Source organism: Haliotis rufescens, unplaced genomic scaffold (genome assembly GCF_023055435.1).
Source record: "Haliotis rufescens isolate VD_foot unplaced genomic scaffold, xgHalRufe1.0.p SCAF_11, whole genome shotgun sequence".
NCBI lineage: Eukaryota > Metazoa > Mollusca > Gastropoda > Lepetellida > Haliotidae > Haliotis > Haliotis rufescens.
The window spans coordinates 1,755,531-1,777,185 of record NW_025963791.1 but is presented as its reverse complement, the minus strand read 5'-3'; the positions used below and the strand labels follow the sequence as shown (position 1 = coordinate 1,777,185).

The 21,655-nt window shown below is 36.4% G+C and overlaps 2 protein-coding genes across 4 annotated transcripts in view; one reads left to right on the top strand and one right to left on the bottom strand.

Moving 5' to 3' along the window:
- The window catches only part of LOC124144569 (dual specificity mitogen-activated protein kinase kinase 6-like), a 41,641-nt gene extending 25,200 nt beyond the window's left edge, over window positions 1–16,441 (bottom strand). The window contains exon 1 of one of the 2 annotated variants that reach the window (XM_046514045.2): window positions 16,176–16,441. In XM_046514045.2, coding sequence (XP_046370001.1) covers window positions 16,176–16,188 — 13 coding nt within the window. In that variant the 5' untranslated portion in view covers window positions 16,189–16,441. Of the gene's footprint in view, window positions 1–6,967; window positions 7,196–16,175 lie in introns of those variants that run through there. The other variant, XM_046514043.2, reaches the window with a different exon arrangement.
- Window positions 16,442–16,662: 221 nt separating this feature from the next.
- LOC124144570 (protein tweety homolog 1-B-like) overlaps window positions 16,663–21,655 on the top strand; it is a 36,042-nt gene continuing 31,049 nt past the window's right edge. For both annotated transcript variants that reach the window (XM_046514048.2, XM_046514046.2), the window contains exons 1-4: window positions 16,663–16,917; window positions 19,793–19,953; window positions 20,633–20,744; window positions 21,389–21,624. In XM_046514048.2, coding sequence (XP_046370004.1) covers window positions 16,795–16,917; window positions 19,793–19,953; window positions 20,633–20,744; window positions 21,389–21,624 — 632 coding nt within the window. In that variant the 5' untranslated portion in view covers window positions 16,663–16,794. The remainder of the gene's footprint in view (window positions 16,918–19,792; window positions 19,954–20,632; window positions 20,745–21,388; window positions 21,625–21,655) is intronic.

The following is a 21,655-nucleotide window of genomic DNA, read 5'->3' as shown; positions in this document are numbered from 1 at the left end:
ATTATACACGAAATAATGAGTTTTGATGTTTTTTCCCCCATGGAAAGACATTACCGTGAGCACGTAACACCGGAAATACCATGTCCACAAATCCATACTGAGGTTCGCAAATTATTCATGTAATTACACTGTCTGGCTATAAAAAATGTTCTTTGTATATCTGGACTTTTGTTTGTAACTTATTTCATTAATTTTATTCAAAATTCCTTTTAATATTGTTTTAATTAATTTCGGCGAAATCGTGTGTGAAGCGATCGGAAGATCGCACAACTCACCGTTATTAACAGCAACCACGGTCAGATTACCGCCATTGATGCCTTGAAACAAACTTTAGTTGACAGAGAATAGATACATATATCCTAAATGCCATACTTTGATTTGTTAAAAGTCATATTTGTTTTTGTTGGACAATTCTATGTCAACACGTAATTCTCGCGATCAAGCGATCACGTGCACGGAAGCCTTGACGGTGACTTGTCAGACTGGTTGCATGTAAAAAATAATACCCGGCAATAGCGATCAGCTGCTTCGCTTAGGGTTATTATTATTTTTAATATGTTTAGTAAAAGCTGCATCTAAATTAACAAGATATTGGAATATATTATTCCTGATAAAAAAAATAGTTTCAGATACAACTTTTGCTGATCCTTGCATTAAAATCCTGTAAAGTTATATCATTTGGTGTGTCTTGACCGAATCACCGGTAGATTCCAAGAAAACGGGTGTACAGCTGATTGCTGTGTCCAGCTTAGTTTACGAGAAAATACACAAGGTAATCTTAATCCCTGGATATAAAACAATGCCTAGCTGAACAAAAAATACAATTTAAACGGTAAATCAACGTGTCTGGTGATTTTTTATCTCAAATTTCGAATTTGTACTGACGAAGTTTCTCATCACCCGTTCGTTTGCCGCACTTCGCTGAAGGAGTACAGTGTAATTTTTTTCTGCGCATAATATTCAAATTTTGTTTTCTTCCAAAATATTGAACCCGCTAGAGGGGGGTGCGCACTATACTCAAGAAAATACACGAAATACTTTTAACAGTTTCAAAGCCAGTTTGTTGTTTCAGTAAAACATACTGTATTGCTGACAATTTGCTATAACAGTAAATAAACACATCAAATCTTCTTCAACTGTACTTGTCACATCTTTTAGAGAGCAGAAAGACATCAACTTGGCTTAGCTTGTACCAGTAAACACTGTATCGTGATACGTATCGTATCACGACCCCTGTATCGTTACACCTCTACTGATCAGACGTCAAGAGGGTCAATGCCCCCTAGTCTGGTGCCACTGCCAGTCTTGGTGTGGACTTATTAATTACCAGGTAGTGCAGGACGAAACATTTTGAGTTCAGAGATCACCATTGAAGCAAAGTTGGTTTTGTATAAACTTGCAAGGACTTATCCATTGTCCTTAGCATGCTCCCTAAACATTCAATACTTAGGGGTATGTGTAAAGTGCCGTGGAGAAAAACTGGTTTGGAGGTAATTTCTGGGAAAAAAACTAGGTTCAACTTGTTGCCATGAAAGTGATTAAAGTTCCCAAAAAATAAAACTAACAACACTAGTTTTGCTCCACACGAACCTCAGCATCATACAACTTGTTTACATGAAAATTTCTACAGAAACTGAATTTTAAAAGAGAGCAGGAAGACATCCCAACAGAAAAAGTTAACTCCCTACTGGGATGTGAGTGTACAAAACTTGACTGTCACGAATGAGCAGACATAGCTGATGCTGATTATTACTATAACAATGAACATCCAATAGATAGCATACAAAATTAAACATGCTTTTTACATGTTTTACTTCAGTAAATTAGTAAAACAACAATAAATATTATACTGAAATATACATCAACATATATTCATGTACAAAGTTTTGGTATCCCAGGCATGACATTCACCAACAGCCAAATGGTTATGAGGTCAATGTGTTTGTTGCACTGAGATTACGAAGAAACTGACATGAAGACAAGACGTTATGAGTAACAACGTCACATCCTTGTACAACTAGTTGCTAGGAAGATAGCAGTTCTAGGTATAGTCAACATGTTTAGTTCCTCTCATTGATAGGCACACCAACAACTATCTGGGAAATAAAAGCATTACCAAAACATGTTGTTGCACAAGAAAATCTCCCTCTCTTGTCAATATAATATCTTCTGTTTCTGCATGTAAATTTAACCACACTCACAAAGAAACTACTTGTATTTGACGCAGTAGGACATCTAATGACTCCCAAAATATGTTTCTGTGTGCATCATTTCAGACACAATTAAGTTTAGCTTGGAAACATCAATGTGGCATCAATACATCTATTAATAGCTTCCAATTGGTATTTCTCTGTGTTTATGGATGCGACCTGGAGGTGCCCATATATATTATATGAATTAAAATTAGAACTATATCTCACCATGGCGAGGTTACCATGGTTATTCAATGACTACTAAAGCTGGATACAAGTTGCATTGCACTGCTGGCCATGATGACCACTACACTGGCAAGGCCACCTGAACCTGAAATACTGATGTTAATGCATTGATAATCAACTGAAACACTAGCTTTTGATTGACTACAAATATATACAAACTTTTTCAGGGAATGGTTTCTTAATTTCCTGTGTTGCTCGGTTGAATGCTAAGCCACATGTCTGGATGGGAATTGTTTACTTTGGCCAGTGCAAATTCTTTTCTTGTTTCAGTGAACAATTTCTTGAGCTTTGTAGACTAACATATAGTCTCTGAAATGAACATATCGTACAGAAAAAACAGTTGCTCAGTTATCTTAATAAAAATATAATAAAAAGGGAGCCCAGTGATTCTCTTCAGATACTGCAGTAACCTAGACTTGCCAAACATTATAAACTTGCATGGGCTGTAGTTGATATATTTGTATCAGGGTCTGTAAGACAGACTATGAGCTTTGCAAAAGTAACAAAACTGAACAAAGACTGTTTTCAGTTGAAAATATGCTAATTTTGAAGGTATTCCTGTTGTTTTAACTCTTATTTCAAGAGCATTAAAATATAATAATTAATCATCATCATCCAATTAATTTTGAGTTGCATGCTTATAATAAATACACATGAAAACAATAACAAAAACATAGCACAACACCGCTGCATACAAATTACCCAATAAATCCATCATGACATCCTTCTTTTACTCAGTAACAAGTTGTTTTATAATCATAATTTTATTTGTTTGTTGTTTAACACCGTACTCAGCAATATCCCAGCTATATGATGTTGGTCTGTAAATAATTGAGTCTGGACCAGACAATCCAGTGATTGATATCATGAGCATCGATCAACACAGTTGGGATACAATAATTTTGTTTGTAGTTTTACTGAATGTTTTTCATAAAGTCCTCTTCAGGAAATTAACTTCAAATCAACCCAACAGTTTTCAAATTGTATTTTAACCTCTTTTGTCTTTGCATTATCACCTACTCAGACCAAGAGATTCTGTAAAACAAGAAACCAAATATCCTTCAGAAGAAAACCAAATAAGAACACTTGACATATCAATTAGACATCTGTAACAAACTACACAACACCTGCAAGGTGCTCTGCATTCCTGTCAAGTACACAAACTGCAAGTCACATGACCCAGGTCAAGTGTCAATGAGTGCCGGCACATGAGGTCTGTGTTATCCTACAGCAGATAGATAGATATCTGTACTTGTTAACATACAAACACAGGTCATTGGGGAGTGGGCCTCGACAAAACAACTGTTATTGGTTACTGCTCTGTAAATAGTTACACTTTGATGTGGAGACACTAACAAAACACTTTATCATGTTAATGCATGGTCATATATGACTTGTGCAGTATTACTCTTTTGATGGTTAAGGGCTTGTTTACCAGAGTCTCTTATGTTATGCTGAAATACACAGAAAATAAATAGATTTGTTATTTTTACTACAGCCAACAATGCTTTTTCCCACTTGATTTCAAAAGAAAGAATGCTTGTTATAATATTTATTTTCAGTCTATCTTAATGAGGGATTAGACAAACAAAATAAGAACCAATCAAGCTTAATGTTTTGCAACACAACTTTGCAATATATTTACATAATGAAACCTGCCTCAAAGAATGTTGTTCTAGTTTTCAGATTCCCCTACACAATCCCGGATTCTTTCCTGTACTAAGAATCAGGTTGCTACTTCGTCTGTATCCCTGGATCCTCCGGAGGCTTTGCTACTGTATACACAAGCTGCACTGCACTGCACTGCACAGCACAAATCAGTGACCTGATTGCTGATTTAATTAATGTCAAGTCTGTTGAATCAGTGGTCTCTTATTCACTCTACATGTTATATATAACTTTTGGGAACAAAACCCCTCCCCAGTTTACTGTTCTGACACATTTTGAAGAAAACTTGTGAGAAATTACAGATTATCTGTCATCCCAAGCAAATGTTCCAAATCTTTGATAAAGGGTTACAGCATCCATTCATGTTTACAACTGTCTATTCTACATATTACCATAGGTCATTCCAAGAAGGAAAAGCAGATATAGATATAATCTTATCTTGATGCTCTGTTAAAAGTCACCAGATTGTTCTAATGATGTAACCAGTTTGTGACCTGGTCAATGCAGCAAGATGACATGATAGGGCTACAACAGACCAATAAGCTACCAGAATCCTTCCCGCTAGCCAATGCCACTGACTTAAATTGGGCTAGTAACATTTCTGTAAAGCTGACCTGACTGTCTAGTTTAAATTCTAGTCAATACATATATATTTCTACAAATCATCAAGTCAGATTAGGCATCATTCTGTTTTCATTTTTTAGTTTATTGGAAGTGTTTTGGGATAACAAAATATGATGAGGACTTGCAACATTTTCTGTTAACAAGCCCTTCTAGCCAGTGAACTTTGGCAACTAATTCCAACACTGCATGCACACATGCAAATATAAAAGTTATTATACTGACTGGGTCATATAATATAGTACAGATGGTAACAATTAAAAGGACTAAACTTTTACACCAGGTATAATCATTACTCAATTGGCCTCAAACTTTCTTCATTCCCTGCATAAATTAGTACGATTAGTGAGAGTCATCTGAATCCAGTGACATCATTCTGTAAATTGTGAACCGTTCCTTGATAATATTCATTAAGTAGTAAGAATGATCCCTACTTTATTCAAATTTTAGTTTCCAAAGTATCAATTTGATATGGGGAATTGCCTATAAAGCTACACCCAGTAAACCTCCATTATATATGGCCTGGCCCACATTTGCTGTTGATATGGGTCATCGGAACGAATCTGCAGTGCTGCCAACACATTTCAATCTAGACTACGCAGATTCGGGAATCCCCTCTCATTCCACAGGGGAAGTTGAGGAACCGCATTCATGACTCGTCAGCACACAGGACTATTTCAATGACTATGCAACCTCCATTATCATACTCTCTGCCAATGTGAGAGTCTCCACCCTCTACTGTTCAGGAAGAATACCAACAGCCAGAAACACGTTGTCAGCTGACCGTCAGCAGAATCGTGGGATAGCAGGAGCACACCAATGTTTCAATCAGTTCACTGGCCCATGCTGTGACAGCCCACACTGCGTCATACGTCATAGCACAACCACACATTCAGTATCACCAAATAATTCACTTGTGGTTTCACTACAGCTGTTTATAATTCATTGAAAATTCAGCCTTTAGCAACAACAACAAAGAGTTCATTGCACCAAATGGACACTTTTTCAATTACCAATTCGTTTTACAATCTTACCCTGCATCAACCCTTTCATTATCTTGTGACAACAAGGGGCCTTACTAGGCCTGCAGTCAAGCTTATTTCGCTGTGGCAGGGGGAGAGTGCAGTGCAACACTAAACAATGCACCAAAATATGGAAAACAAACTGTCAACCAAATCTGGCAAACATGACTCTGACAACACTTGTTTGTATGAAACTACAAAGGCCATGTCATCAATATGTCAATGTAAGATATAGACACTGAGGGTATAATAGCACCTACACACACATACATTGAAAACCAGATGATGGTAAAAATAAAGTGCCTGTGTAAATATCCACTGGAAACATAAAACAATATGATACTGGATTGTCTTCATTTTCTGTTCAATCTTAAATGCATGGAAAATATTTCAGACATTTTCTTTTCAGCTACTCAATGTTTCTCTTTTCATGCTTTGTAACTTTTAATCTGACATGTGTCATACTTAATCATACATATCACAATTAATCTTCATTAATTTATTACCCAAGTTTAGGGGTTCCTAATCTTAAAAGACTTAGGGGTCTCAGGATAAAAATACTGCAAAACTGCAAACCCGAAGGAGCCCAGGGTCCTGCTAATAATGAACACTACTTATCATGCATGCATATTAACCAAGTCCCATCATTAACTGTGATTGGAATGTGAATGATTATGGTGTCAGTCTGTCCCAATGAAAACAAGATTATTAGAACAGTTCCACAGAAATGCATCCACATATTCTCACAAAGATAAGATCTTAGACTCCATGGAGAGAATCAAACAAACAGAATGCCCACTAAATAAACAAGCTGTCAAACACAGATGTACATGCTTAGATCTGCTGATACACCAATCCCTCCATTGTCAGCCAGTAGACAAATAGGACCAACACCTAACTGTAATTATTATCATGAGATCCCAACACCCCCACGTCTCAATGTCGATCAAGAACTAGAACCTTTGTGCATGGCGAGTGAGCATGAGTCAGGGCTTGTCACTGGTCACCACTGGCTAGACATGGCTAACAGCTGACCTCAGTCAGCTCCCCTGCCCACTCATGTTCTGCTTGACCGCACCACCGTGACCCTGTGACCCAGATACTTGCCCGGCAGCCATGTGGGCGATGATAAGTTGTCCTTCCACGTGTGGGGACCAGCCGCACATGCTTTTCAGGACAAGGAGTGCCCCACCTCAACCAGATAAACAGATCACTTACGACTTTTCATCCCGCCTCCTGCCTTCTTTGGATCAATCGTCAAACTCTCCAGTGAAGTTTCTAAATGCTGCATCTATGTGGATCCAGCTACAATCCTCCCAAATGGCAGAGAAATGGAAAACAATGCCTAGTAACAAAACAACCTGTCAGTCGTGTGTGAATATCCCAGTGCTATTTCCTAGAAGCATGCCTTGTTTACTCAGGACATAGCTACAACACATGACCACTGGTTCATATCCTATAAAAGCTGTATTCTCATTGGCTGATAAAGTCAGTCAACTCCAACCAGTCATTCAGGCCTGGGAATGACTAAGCAGCATATGGCTACATTCTGCAATTTCATTGGCTAATATTTTAGCAAGGACATTTAGCAGAGGGAATTCCCTTGAATAATCTTTTACATACATATATTCTTATTCCTAAAGAGCGAGAAAACACTCCTGGAAAAAAATATTATGCATTCACTTCCTCAACACTTATTTCCACATGTTATTTGGGCCTAACAGCTGTGTAGAAGGTCTTCAGGAATTTCATTCATGAACCTTAACCAAGTGTATTGACCTATTGCTTCGTTTTTTATACACAATGAATATGAAGTGACTTGGGACAAAGTACCATTGCTTTTAATGGTGTGATTGAAACCTTGTAAAGACACGATCCCTACGAGGCTGACAACTCAGACACACATGACCACCAGCTGATGAAATCAACACCACAGACAGGTGGAGTTCAGCCTTCATGATTTAGGTTTTACATTACTTTAAAGCATACAAAAATATCATAATAAAATTAAAATTGTTCTTATTGCTTTATTATAGTGAGGTTTAGCTTGAATACTGACGAACCTATGAACATGATGAAAGCACAAAAACAGAACAATAAAAAAATCCCAGATATAGTGATTCCTCCAGAAAATTCTCATGTCCAATCTTAACATTTCTTTTAAATACAGGGCAAACTGGGCATTATTGAAATATTTCACAATAAAATATGGAACAAATTAATTGTCTAAGCAACATGGAAATGAATCACATGCTATTGCATGTAATATTTCTAACTGTATATTTCATCTATGCATAACTGTCTGATAAATGGTTCAAAATATCATTTTCAAACTGGCCATGTTCAAAATCAGATAAGAATTTTGTGAACATTTTTTTAATGGCACTGTTGCTGGGATCATTTACACAAGCTGTGTAGTTTATATATTTTTTTGTAACTTTCAGCATGTTGAGGAGAGTGAGAGTTAAACGCCACTTTTAACAATATTTCAGCATATCATGGAGTGTCAGAGTGTGAAGAAAGCCTGAAGTGATGCAGGTCTCAGATGTTTATTTACTTGCTGAAATCCATGACACAGGTATGGTGCTGACAAAGCAAGAAACATAATTGAGGCGAGCCAGAATTCGAACCCACAATCATATGTTTCTGGCGTGCCCATGGGACGTAACACAGCATTGCTAATCGTGACACCTTAGAGAGGGTACCAGTGTTGAGTGGAGATGGTGAGAATTACTCACAGGAAATTGGCTGGGAAATGGGTAGGGTGGACTCAACATTTAAAATACCCGTCTGTCCAACATCTTGTTTCTCACTGGTCATGAGAAACAAGACATTTACTTAAGGATATCAGCTGCTAGAATCAAGAATCAAGAATTTTTATTGTACGGAACACCCTCGTAGGGCAGGGTACAAACTAACTACATATGGAATAAATATAACTATCAACATGAGAGGTATATATACATAATGAACATTATATATATATATATTACATATTATTTCATTCATAGTGTATAAACATTTATATATATATATCATGAGGTGGCTGGCAGCGTGTACTTTTAATGATGCTGATACTGTACAGATAAGACATAATAATCATAAGGTCATATCTTGACGTTGTCTATAAGAGAGGTTCTTTTAATAAACATGTCGGAGATAGTTTGTGAAACATATTTTGCACTTTCAGGACAGGGGTTCAGGATATTTGCTAGGATTTTATTATCATTTTGGCAGATTTGGAGGTCTAGTGTTCGAAGAAGTATCTGCCTTTCATTCTGATAATTTGGACAGTACAAAAGGAAGTGTTTCTCATCTTCTATCTTATTTAGGTTACATAATTTACATATTCTCTGGTCGACAGGCGTGTTAGTGTATCGGCCTCTTTCAATCTCCAGATTATGGCAACTGAGTCTTAATTTGGTTAAAGCTAATCTATGATCTTTCCTTTTACAGCTGAAACATACTTAAGTTCAAATTTATCTTTAATAAGTCCTAGATGCCTAAGTTTGTGGGAGTTATCAGTGTTTACTTGGTCACTTTCAATGAGAAATATATTTCTAAATTTTGTTTGAAGAGCTTCATAGAATTTGAGCAAGGGGCATTTTCACTGTTGGATTTGGGAAGTAGGTGTGCCATCATATATTTGATCGAGGATGTCCAGGATATTTTTTGTGAGGCCAAGAGAATATCCTCCTGGTACGCATCGAATAAGAGCCTGTCACCTTCCAAGCCTCTCAGGCGCTGGTAATATCTAAACATGCACATATATATTTGTAAAGTAAGAGGGTACATTCCTAATTCACTGAGGTATCCAATATTACTCGACTTTTTTGGTACTCCTAGAATCTGTTTTGCTATTTTGATAGTGATCTATGATTTTGTCATTGCTGCACTACTTGAAATGGTGGAGAATGGTAGTGTTCTTCTGCAAGTCAATCTATTGGCACAGTGAAGTGAAGCCAAAGATCATACACTAAAAGACAAATTATCAATGAAACAGGGTTTTATATTAACAAGAAGGAAATTAAATCCAATACTGCATCAGGTTGCACTCTGCTTAAGGCAAAGGGGACTGTGAGTAGTGGTGCAATGTTGTGCCAGCTCTGTACGACCTCCTCATCAATGGATTGACTGCATGTTACATATTCAGGGAATTAAATAATGAACATGTTTTTTATCAATTTAAAAAAAAAGTCAGCACACTACAGCATACATATTACGCTTTCTTTCAGATTAACCTTTTTGGTTAAAATATTTTAAATGTTAGATACTTTTCAGGGTTAGAAATTGGCACTAGTCCTATAGTCCTTGCCAAACTGCCCAATAGTTAAGGTATCATAAGGACTAGTAGAAATTTGCCATTTTTAAGGGTTTTGCTATGTATTATCATTATAAGGACTAGTGGACCAAAAATGTTAGTTTCTACCGCTGCTTTTAATTATACTTTAATGCGAAACTGCAAACATGTTGATTAACTTCCCCACATATATGTGAAACAATGGATAGGAAAGAATGAATTTGGCAAGTGTTAAAATGCACAAAATCCAATTGGTTTTTTTAATATTGAAAGTGTGATTAAATAATTGAGATTTCTAAAAAAAATCTCTATCTCTGAAAAGGTTAAATACTTTTACTACAGACAAACAGCCATATTTTTAATAAATCTCAAAATACGTCTCTCTCCGGACAAAAAGACCACCCACATATTAACACTTGGATCAACATTTGTATGCACCTCTGTTAGATGTATTACACTATAATAAAGAAGTCGGAAGTGATATAGTGAAATATCATTAACTGGCTGAAGCAATGCACATCATGGATAATCAGTCGTCATCATCTCTGAATACAATGCACATTCACAACCTTCATCAATTGCTGAATGGTTAAAAGAAAGCATGAGGACGAAAGTAAAAGGCAGTATAACAGGCCAACTTGCAGCCGAGGTTAAAAATCAATGATTCATATGCACAAGGTCAGGCAGTCAGTGAGTCTGTGTGGTTTAATGCCGCTTTACGCAATCTTCCAGCAGGGGACACCAGGACACCAGGGCTTCACACACTGTACCCACTTGGGGTCTTCAGCGTGATGAGTGAACGCTTTAACCACTAGCCTACCTAACCTCCACAGTTAACTTAGGGTACTTTATATGGAACAAAAGCCCATTTGATCTGTTCCTCCATTTCCACCACTATATCACATGAATACTCAAAATAAGTGGCAAGCCATTTTGAAATATATTGTTTATTGTGTTATTTTTTGGAACCAATTAGTTTCAAGTGCAAAGGAAATGTATGTTTACATACAAGGTCATTCAATTTTGGGCAGTGATGTCATGGATGATATGTGTCATTGGACAGCACTTAACAGCTTATTTACATCCTTTAAACACTTCCTTCCACCACAAAAAAAATATCAATTTTTTAAAAGCTGTAATTTGTGTAGGCTTTAGAACCAATCAGAAAGCATTTTTTTATAAGCACAAATGTGTCCTTTTTCATACAACTACTGACAGGGGAGTTATTTCCCTTCCCTACCAGTTCAGTAGCTCGCTGTGCAATTCTAAATAGCAATCAAAGGTAGCCATGGGTACAGTTCAACTACCTACCTAACAACACAGGAGCTCGAAAGAATGCCACAACAAAAAAACCATCTTGTCCCTGCACAAAATGCTGAAACATATAAAACGATCCAGGTCACATGACCACCTGACCTGTTAACAACCTCAACTGTCCCTACAGTTTAGTCTTCATGTGTTTGACAATTCTCATAAGCAACAGTGTGGCAAATCCTCTTTAGGCAGTAACGTGGCGGTCTAGATAAAATCATGAAATGCAACAGGCCATGGCGACACAGCCGTTTCAAAGGTGTTCTTTGGACTACAAAAAAAATTGCTGGTTCACTGCAGGGTTAGAAATAGTCCTATAGTCCTGGCCAAACTGCCCAATAGTAAAGGTATCCTAAGGACTAGTAGAATTTTGACATTTTTAAAGGTTTTGCTATATGCTATCATTATGAGGACTAGTGGACTGATGGACTGAAACTGTTAGTTTCTACCGCTGCACTGTGATTTATAGCACATGCACTCAGTATCCAACTCTCCAACAGAAAACTCCATGAGGAGCCATGGTCAGTAAAGGTCAGATAGGTTCTATCAACTAAATTAGTGGGTGTGGTCACAATGTGCGAGATGGTGCATCATGTGCTGAGTGTTCCTCATGCTATCAACCACTAATTTGTCTGGAATAGACTTATATAGATTTACAAGCTACTGAGGTAAAGCTTTAATACTGGCAACTGTAGCATTCATTTACTTAATATGTTCGTTCTCAGATCAGAACATCATGTCAATTTCTTATCACCTGCTTAACAGCTGAAGGTGAGTTAATGCTGTTCCACACAGCAGTCATTAATACGACAGTTATGTCACAGTGGCCGGTAATTAACTGATTCCAGACCAGACAAAGCAGTGGTTGACAGTATGAAGAACGATTGGCATCAGCAGGATATGAATCAGTAATGATTCTGCCGCAAATAGCCATGTTTACAAGTGACAGCTGTATTCCCAAACAGCCTCTTACATGTGACAGTCTTTATTACGAAGGTTCATTCTAATCCTAGTAATTGAATATGATTTAATACGTTGACAATGCATATATCTGTTAGAAGTCATTTCCAGTGTTTGTGGTAGATACACACTCTTGTACAAAAAAAAGCTGGGGCTCGCATTTGAACATCGAAATTGCTGGATATCACCTTCTTATGTGATAATTGACTGATCAATTGAATATCTCAGACCATTGCAAACACTGAGTAAAGCATTCTCTGAAGAAGTAAATACATCATGTCAATCACTGGATTGTCAGGTCCAGACCGCATTATTTACAGACTGCATCATAGAACTTAAATATTACTGAGTGCGGCATTAAACAACAAACAAACAAACATGTACAATTTACTGTAAAAATTATAACATCTTGTGCATTAAACAATTCAGAAGAATAAGCATTGATTTTCCCCGACAAAACTTCATTTCAACCTAGCCATGCGTTTTGCTTAGCAAATATTCCATAAACCATCAAATAAAAGAAGCTTTATCTCCTAAGTATAATGGTATGAAGATTATGAAGATTATGAAGATACTAATGTACAAATACATATGTTGACATGTACATGCATGCCAAACCACTCCCACACATACTTGCAAATATGATAGTAAAATATGGATTCTGTCTGAAATAGTATCTGGTTCTGTTCAAATTCTTTCTCAACACCACCATGACCTATAATAGGAATCAAATGTTACTTCTTTTGAAAAAAAACCCTGTTTTATACACATATAAATCTTTTGCAACCGAATACCCATCAGCCATGAAAGATAAAACAATAGTCATATGAAAAAAAGTGATGTTGTTTAACTTGTTTTGAGTAGTATATAGCACATGTGGGAAATGAAACATAGTTCTTCAAATGGAAATATACTGGCCTGTCGTCTAGGGCTTACTATAAAAATAATTTGCGGTTGGCCGTGGAAGTCATGCGAGATATTAAACATTGACCATGCTGACAAATTAAATTACACATTTATTCACGCATAATATAATGATAATCAGCTGGTAATAGACACAAAACTACATATTCCATATCATCTAAATAAGATGGGTATTTGTAGACAGTAAACACTTTAAAACTACAGCAGAAATGTTGAAAACCTTTAGGTTTACGAAAGACAACGACAGATGAAAAACATGACAAAATACATTTTGGAAAATCATTTGTCCTTGCAATAAATGACCTAAGTACTAAACTGGTCATTCACTGGCATAACATAAGCAGGAAGAAGAAAAGGATAAGCTTAAAACATGTAGTATGGTTGTTATTGGCCTTCTGATTTGATTTTCTGGAGATACTAGAAATATGAAACTTACAATGTCAGTGTCATGAGCTTGGATTAACCTTGTACAGATGACCTATAAACTTCTGTCTTCTAAATGGCACATTGTCTGATACCAATGGACAACAGGTTTACTACAGGTACCAGTACAAAACCCTTTTCTATTCCTTGTGTTAATTTATGATATAAACGATAAACTGAACTGTGCAAAAAAGGTTATTTGCTGACAACAAATACCTGGGCAGCATGTTATCTAATAACAATGAATATATAGACACTACTATGAATAGCAATTTAAACAAAATTAATGAATAGGCTCAAGAGTGGCTAATTCTTTATTATCCCAGCAAAACAGAATCAATTGTTTCTACAAAAGAGCTGCATCGAACTCCGAAATTATTTTTGGATAATGAAAACATCAGAAATGTCAAGACAAATATACCTGGATGTCATAGTGTCATCAGGCAAGTGGTCATGTCATATTGATTCAATTATTAAAAATACAGCAAAGATGATTCATTCAATGAGAAAGCTTTATGCTCAGTCGCAGTGTGTTGGACAAGATTTATATATTGTTTATAAAATTTTGAATATGCATGTGAAGTTTGGGACAGTTGTACAAACAGCAGAGTGACCGATAAGAAAAACTCCAAGTAGAAGCAGCAAGAATTGTAACTGGTTTACCAAGCGATACTTCTGTTAAAACTTAATATTTGGAAACATCCTAGGAGCCCTTATCAGAGGGCAGGAGAAAAAGTAAATTTTATAAAATATATAACAATATGACACCGTCATACCTTAAAGACATTGCACCTCACTCTTCAGGGACAAACTTAACAATGTTAGAACTGTCAGTAATACAACCACGCCTTTATTACGTACAAAGTTATCTGAATCCTTGTTGATACCACCCTCTATTAAATTGTCCAATACATCTCCTATTCAGGAATATGGAAATCTTTTCTTGATGTAAATCCAGTTAAGAACAGATAAATCTACTGCTCACAATATTTATCATGTTTTCTCAGAAAAATTAACATAATACATACAAAATTCAGACATGGTGACAGTGAATAAAAAAATGGTTCATTTAGAAATGTTTTAAACAAGGATCCCAAATGCTGATGTGGCAGTCCATGTGAAAATACAAATATGTTTTTTATTGAAAGTCCATCTTTTCAAATTAGCTAGAAATGAATTGAAGTACTTGCTATTGTCAATTTTGAAAGATACTTGTGATGTAGACACTAGACATCTTTCCCTAATCATATCAATGAAACCAATTTTAGGAATGTACATACATACATAAAGAAAACAAAAAGGTTTGAGTGACCAATGTTAATGTACATAATTATGTTTCTCTATTTCCTTTCTGTCATTTAATGTACTAACTGTAAATAAGCATACATGTAAATATATGGGAAAGGGTGTTCTAAGTTGTGACAACCTGTGCCCAATCCTTTTCATGAGAATAAAAATTGCTTAAACTAAACAAAATTCTGGCCATCATGATTTCAAGAGAAATCTTATTTCAGTTATACTTTACTATGAAATATCATCCAATAAGGAAGTTGAATGTAATACATGGAAAAAATGTTGATTTTTCTTATTTGTTTTTTTAACGATATAAAGAATGTGGCCAAGAAACCTATTTGACACACTGGACTATAAAAAAGTGCTTATAGTTTTACATACACTCTTTTCCAAATCAGCTAAAAATTAAAAAAACAAATCATAGCTTGGTGACTTCGACATATTTTTCAAAGTAAAAGATAACCTTGCAGCATTATCATCTTATAGATATGTGTTGTTTTTTCAGTCACATAAAATACTATTACGGTACAATAATTATTTGTTTAATCTTTTTTTTGCTTCAATCAAGAAAAGAGTAGCAAGAGATTTCATCAAGATAATAAGAACAAAGAATTACTAAACACTTTAACCAAATTATATTTTCATTGGATGGGCTTAACTAAACTTATATGTAACATTTTAACAGTTCTTTTGACAGTAGATTGTCTTGAACACGTTCACAAAATTCTTTGCATAAATTAATAAGCACATGAACCCATTACATAAAGAAGATCAATTACTTCACATCAATTGACAACTGTGAGTAAGGATAGTTTGACATGTGATCAAAGTTCACTTTTACATTTCATGAATTGATTTTCAGAGCAATGAATGGCAACATGCAAATTTAAGGAAACTGGGATGATATTGGCCTAGAATCAGCTGTATTTAAATGGAGCTCAATATTTTTAACTTTTACCTGCACACAAACGCCAATGCACAGAGACAGTGAGAGAGGTATTTGCTCTTTCGTGATGTGGTCCGCCAGTCGGCGAGACTGTGATGCAGCAAGTTTGTTATACAAAGTAATAAACACTCTATTATATTGTTTACATTATCAGGTCAAGGCGATGTAGGTCATTCCGTGTTGCGGGATATGCATGCATACTCAATTAAAATGCATGCATGATGATGCACGAGCGCTACTGCACCCGATATGTTGGTTTGACCTCTTACCTGGTAGTGGCATATTTGTGCCTGGTTGCTGACGAGTCGAGGACAGACACCTGTTTCAAAAAGGGAGTTTCTCTCGCTCCAAAATGCAACGGTTCTGGATCCAATGCAATAGAAAAGGCTTGCAGTTTGTCCTTGAAACTATTCTGCACGTGCAAAACTTTGCAATTTTCGACGAGATTGGTTGCTAATCCTGCAGAAATGCACCCCCAACCGAGACCCGTCACGGGAAGTCGCGCTCCGTACAGCGACCGATACTGTAGGCCTACAAGCTTACGGCAGGGAAAGCCCGCGTGACGTCACACTCTGACTCAAGCTCGAATAGTGACGCCCACGTTACAATCGCTTCATTTATTCGGGATATATAAATTCAATAAAATTCATCTTAACTTACTATGTATTTATAAAGTTGGGACATATGCATCTAAAAGCTGAATACGTTTGGAGCAATATTTAATAAGTAATACTCATATTTAATGCGGAGCTCACGTGATGAATATGGCGGAGAGAGCACCTGACAGCATCTGTTTATATCAACTGTAATTAACTTGTTAGGTGCAGTGCAAGCTTCAGTATAATCATCACACCCAGTGCCATAACCACAGCCTAGAGGTTATCCAGCATGTCAACAGCTCAGTATCACCAGACGTGGCTGGTGGACTTTTTCCACTCGTTTCCACACATAGATTTGACGTTTCAGTATACAAACTCGACTTTCGACCCTGAAAGACCAACATATAGAGAGGTATGGGCTACGATCTATAATGATGAATTTTATTTATTGGCGTAATTATGTTCAGATACGTTTGTTCCTGTATTTGGTGATTTTGTTCTGGAAACGATAGCTCATCTTTATGATCAACCAGCTGTCAACTGATGATAATGCTACAAGTGTTAACAAGTCATTATGATGGTGTGGCCGTAATATTTGTGATCAAATAAGGGTTGTTTTAAATGTGCCATATTATCAGTAGTTAATGAAGACGTTATCACGTCATCAGAATATGCTAAAAGACATTTAACTTAAAATATACAGATGATGAATAATCAAAAGTTTTCAACTGTCACTAGATCTATCTGATATTTTCATGTGGATATCCAGTTAGTGTTTACCTAAAATGATGTTTGCCGAATTATCACTGTTATACATCAGTATGCAAGTTTTAGAAGGGTGCTTATGTTAAATACACTATCGTAATAAGCTGGCTATAAAACATAACAGAGAAATAAATAACTCATCCATATATCATATATGTTGAAACATGATTTTAGGCATGAATTATGTAAAAGGCTGACATTGATCAGTCTGTATAAACAGGCCTACCAAAGAAAACCACCAGAGAGCATGGACAGTAACAAAGCAATTGAATATGTACACACTTAAATAGAAATAGCCACACAAATTACAAACAAGACACAATCCCCTTTTGTATTGTAATGATTAAAACCCACCACATTTTCAATGGAACCAAACACAGTAAATCATGCAGACTGCAACAAACCGAGTTCACACATACACACGTTTTGTTGCGGTCTCCTTTGAGAATGTGGCGGGTTGTAATCATCGATGCACACTTTATGGGAAATGTGTCTTGTTTGTAATTTGTGTGATTATTTCTATTTAGAATAAGCCCAAAGTCACAAGCATAAACTACTACTTTTTCTGTTATAAATAGAAGTATTTAGTCATGCATGAGTGCACTACCTCTGTTTTCAGCCTGTGTTTATTTGGTCCAATTACAGTCAATTATACAAAGCTCATTAGTGTTGATTGGATCAGTGTGAAGTGGTTCTTACAATCTTAGTTAATTCAATGATGTTATTAAGCAGATTAAATGTTACAATGAAGATATAAACACAGACTTATTGTCAGTTATAAACTGCTACCATTACTGGTTATTCTGAAGTCCACACATAATTGAATGTGAGTAACTGCTTTTCAGGTATCTTATGTAATACCTAATGAAGAAAATCTTTGATACAATAATTTCATGAATATGGTTAGAGACTTTGAAATTCACACCAGTCTGCTAGCCCAAGACTGCTCAATTGTACTGAGGACAATTAACTATTCAGTGGTGGCGCTCTGGGCCAAAATGTTTGAGTCTACTAGCTTGAATTTGGCTGAAAGCATCATTTTAATGTTATTTGTAGACTATTACTAGCTTTCTAGACAAGACTTTGCACGAGGTCGGGGACTGTGATGGTAGTCCTCAATGACGAGTAGCATATAAGGTCTATAATTTTTACCATCCTTACTTTGATTTTACTTCAGTTAGTCTAGTTAGTCCAGCTTTAAACTCCCAAGGACCAGTTAAACTATCTTCAGGGTTAGTCTAAAAAAACAGCAATCAATATTTGACCTCAAGTCTGCAGCAAATGACAGTAAACATTTCTAATTTCAATTAAGAATGTTCCCAGTTCCTCAGAACTTGTCATGTTTATGGAAATAAGGAGTCCAAATTTAAACAATATCCCAATTTTATCCCAATTTGCCTGCCAAGGGCACTTTGTTTGGAATCCTCTATAAATCCCTGTGTATCCTGTATGTACTCCGTGGATGACAATTCAAAGTTGGTGTGGAACTTAACATAAACGTTCCTTGTAATATGTCTGTGTGTCCCTTCATTCTATCAGTACATACATTGCACAGGGAAAATTATTTGTTTGTCATGTCACCCGGATTATGATAACATAAAGTTAATTTAAGACACATAAACATAACAATATCAGCTTCAGGGATCCCTTTAACAAAAGACATCATGATAAAAATAGCCTGTCAATTTAGTATGAATTTACCCTGTCCGTTCCTAATTCCATCATTCAGTGATACAACTTGTACTCTACTCAGCTTGTTGCATACCGTGTTGGATACTACTGGTAACAGCTGGTAGCATAAGGACTTCCTTCCTGTGGATATACTCAAGAAAGCTTCTTTCCAAGCTCATTTATTACTCCTAATTTGATTAAATACCGTATTCAACCTAATAAGCAGCCAGGGCGCTCCCAAAATTAGAAATAGGGGGCTCTTATTAGATTATTATTTAATTGCCCATAATTAAGGATGCATATAACACACAAGTGCCTATCATACACGAATAAATAAGTCTTGTGTACATTGATCAATCAGAAGCGGTGCTAATTGGGATTGTTCACTTGCCAATATATTAGCAAATATCACCGTGGGCGCTTATTAGAGCGGGGTGCTTATTACGTCAAATACGGTATATCAAGGACTGTCTTGTATGAAGTCTTTGATAGGCATTTAGAAGTTGGAAGAACATGAATACATGACATTTTTGTATGGATAACAACTTCTTATATTATTAGTAACAAAGAGTAAATCAAGTTGTTTTCCTGAAAAAGTGTCATGTATTCAGAATCTCTCGTATGGTTCTGCAGTTTTGAATGTAGATCTATGCTGAACTTGCGTTCCGTAGAGCACTCTGATTGTAATGCTGTTCTAAACTTGTGAGTGATAAGAGAGAAAGTGATGCTGACATAGCTTCTGAAATAAAGCCATGATGGTGAATGGATATATATTCTAATATAATGAAGATATTTTATACACTGGATAATCCAGGATGAGATGTAACTAGATTTCACTTTTTCTGTTTCAGGCCCTGATATTTTTTGCAGCCCTGCCAGTGTTGTGGTGCATAATCTCCCTGCTTCTCTTCTCCTGCTACTATGTGGTCCAGTGCTGCAAAGACAAACCAAAGAAGCGACGCAAGACAGGCTGTCTGAAGGTCTTCATTGGTCTGATGGTCACACTGGGATGGTATGATGTCCTCGCTTCTGATGAATGTAGTCTCACTATCGCAAGTTAAAATGAAGAAAGAAGGAAAATGAGATAGAATTGTCAGATTGTGGGAAAATTATTCACATGTAAACTCGACATTAGAAATATGAATATGTCTCAATATGAGACAATTAGCAAATTCTATAATATTCGCTTGTCGCCAAATTAGTCATAGTGAATATTGTTCTTCTTATGAACTGGATCTGATGTATTGCAAGGGCACATATTAAATTTTCAAGGGAAGATACTTATGAAACAAAGTTGAGAAATATGGTATTCGACTTAATAAGCACCCCGCTCTAATAAGCGCCTACGGCGATATTTGCTAATATATTAGCAAGTGAACAATCCCAATTAGCACCCCTTCCAATTGATCAATGTACACAAGGCTTATTTATTCGTGTATGATACACACCCGTGTGTTATATGCACCCTTAATTATGGGCAATTTAATTCTGGAAAAATATATCTGTCTATAAACGTTTCAGGCTGTCAGCATAAACCATGAAACTTATCTTTCAACTGGTTTTTTTTTCACCAAAATAATATCCTAATAAGACTTAAGAGCCCCCTATTTCTAATTTTGAGAGCGCCCTGGGCGCCTATTACGTCGAATACGGTAGATTATATTGACTTGTGGATGATAATCTGGTTACAGTGTTGCACTAGCATTTGGTTTCTACGGTAATGAGGAGGCGAATGATGGTGTAGATGACCTTGCCGACTCTCTGGCAGATACGAACCAGACGCTGCAGAATGCTAAACATACAGTGAGTAACAACTCCTCAATCCTCAATGGTGTGTTAGAGTACCCAACATCAAAACAAACAGTCCAACAAACAAACATGGTTCTAAATAAGGTTGGTGGTCGAAATAACACAATAATATTTTTTTTAATGATGCTATCCTATAGTAATCAAATAATCAATATCGCAACCAAACTTAATGTCAGTCATACAGAAAGTCTCTAAATATACCATTTCAGTGTGATTCTTTTCAATGTTTACCCCCAAGTCATGTGACTGACACTGACCTCAAATATTGACATGTCACATGATCTCAGGGATTGGGTCCTCGGGTCTTGTTTGGCATATTAACCTCGTCAAGAGTAATTATTTGCATATTGTTCCACCAAATGCAAACTTACATGTTCACCACATAAAAACTGCATCAATAGGTTAAACTGTATGACAAGCTTCACTAGGACTACACACATGGCAGCATATGCAAATAATCTTTTGAAGAACACATCTTTCACATTCAAATATATTTCTCCCGCCACTGCCAACAATCTTACATTACCATAAACCAAGAAACAATATGAAATGTTTTTGTAACTAATATTCAAAGATATGTGAGTGCCTGTGATCTCTGGATCTCTCGTACTGTTCTCAGTCCTTGGCTGGTGTTTCAGTTGACGGTGCTGGACGACCTGGCGGGCCAGATCTCTAGGCGTGGTGTGCAGGCGCTACAGAATGTCACTGACTCTATAGGGAACGGAACAGTCAGGGTTTCCATTCACCTCTTGATTAAGACCATTATTGACAAATCTGCCGAATTCCGCACGGACATAAAGGTTTTACAAAACGACACAGGTGGCTTTAATCTGCAGAGCATCAAAGAAGAAATTGACATCATAGAATTTTACAGGTTGGTGGATCAAATTAGCTAACTAGTGAGC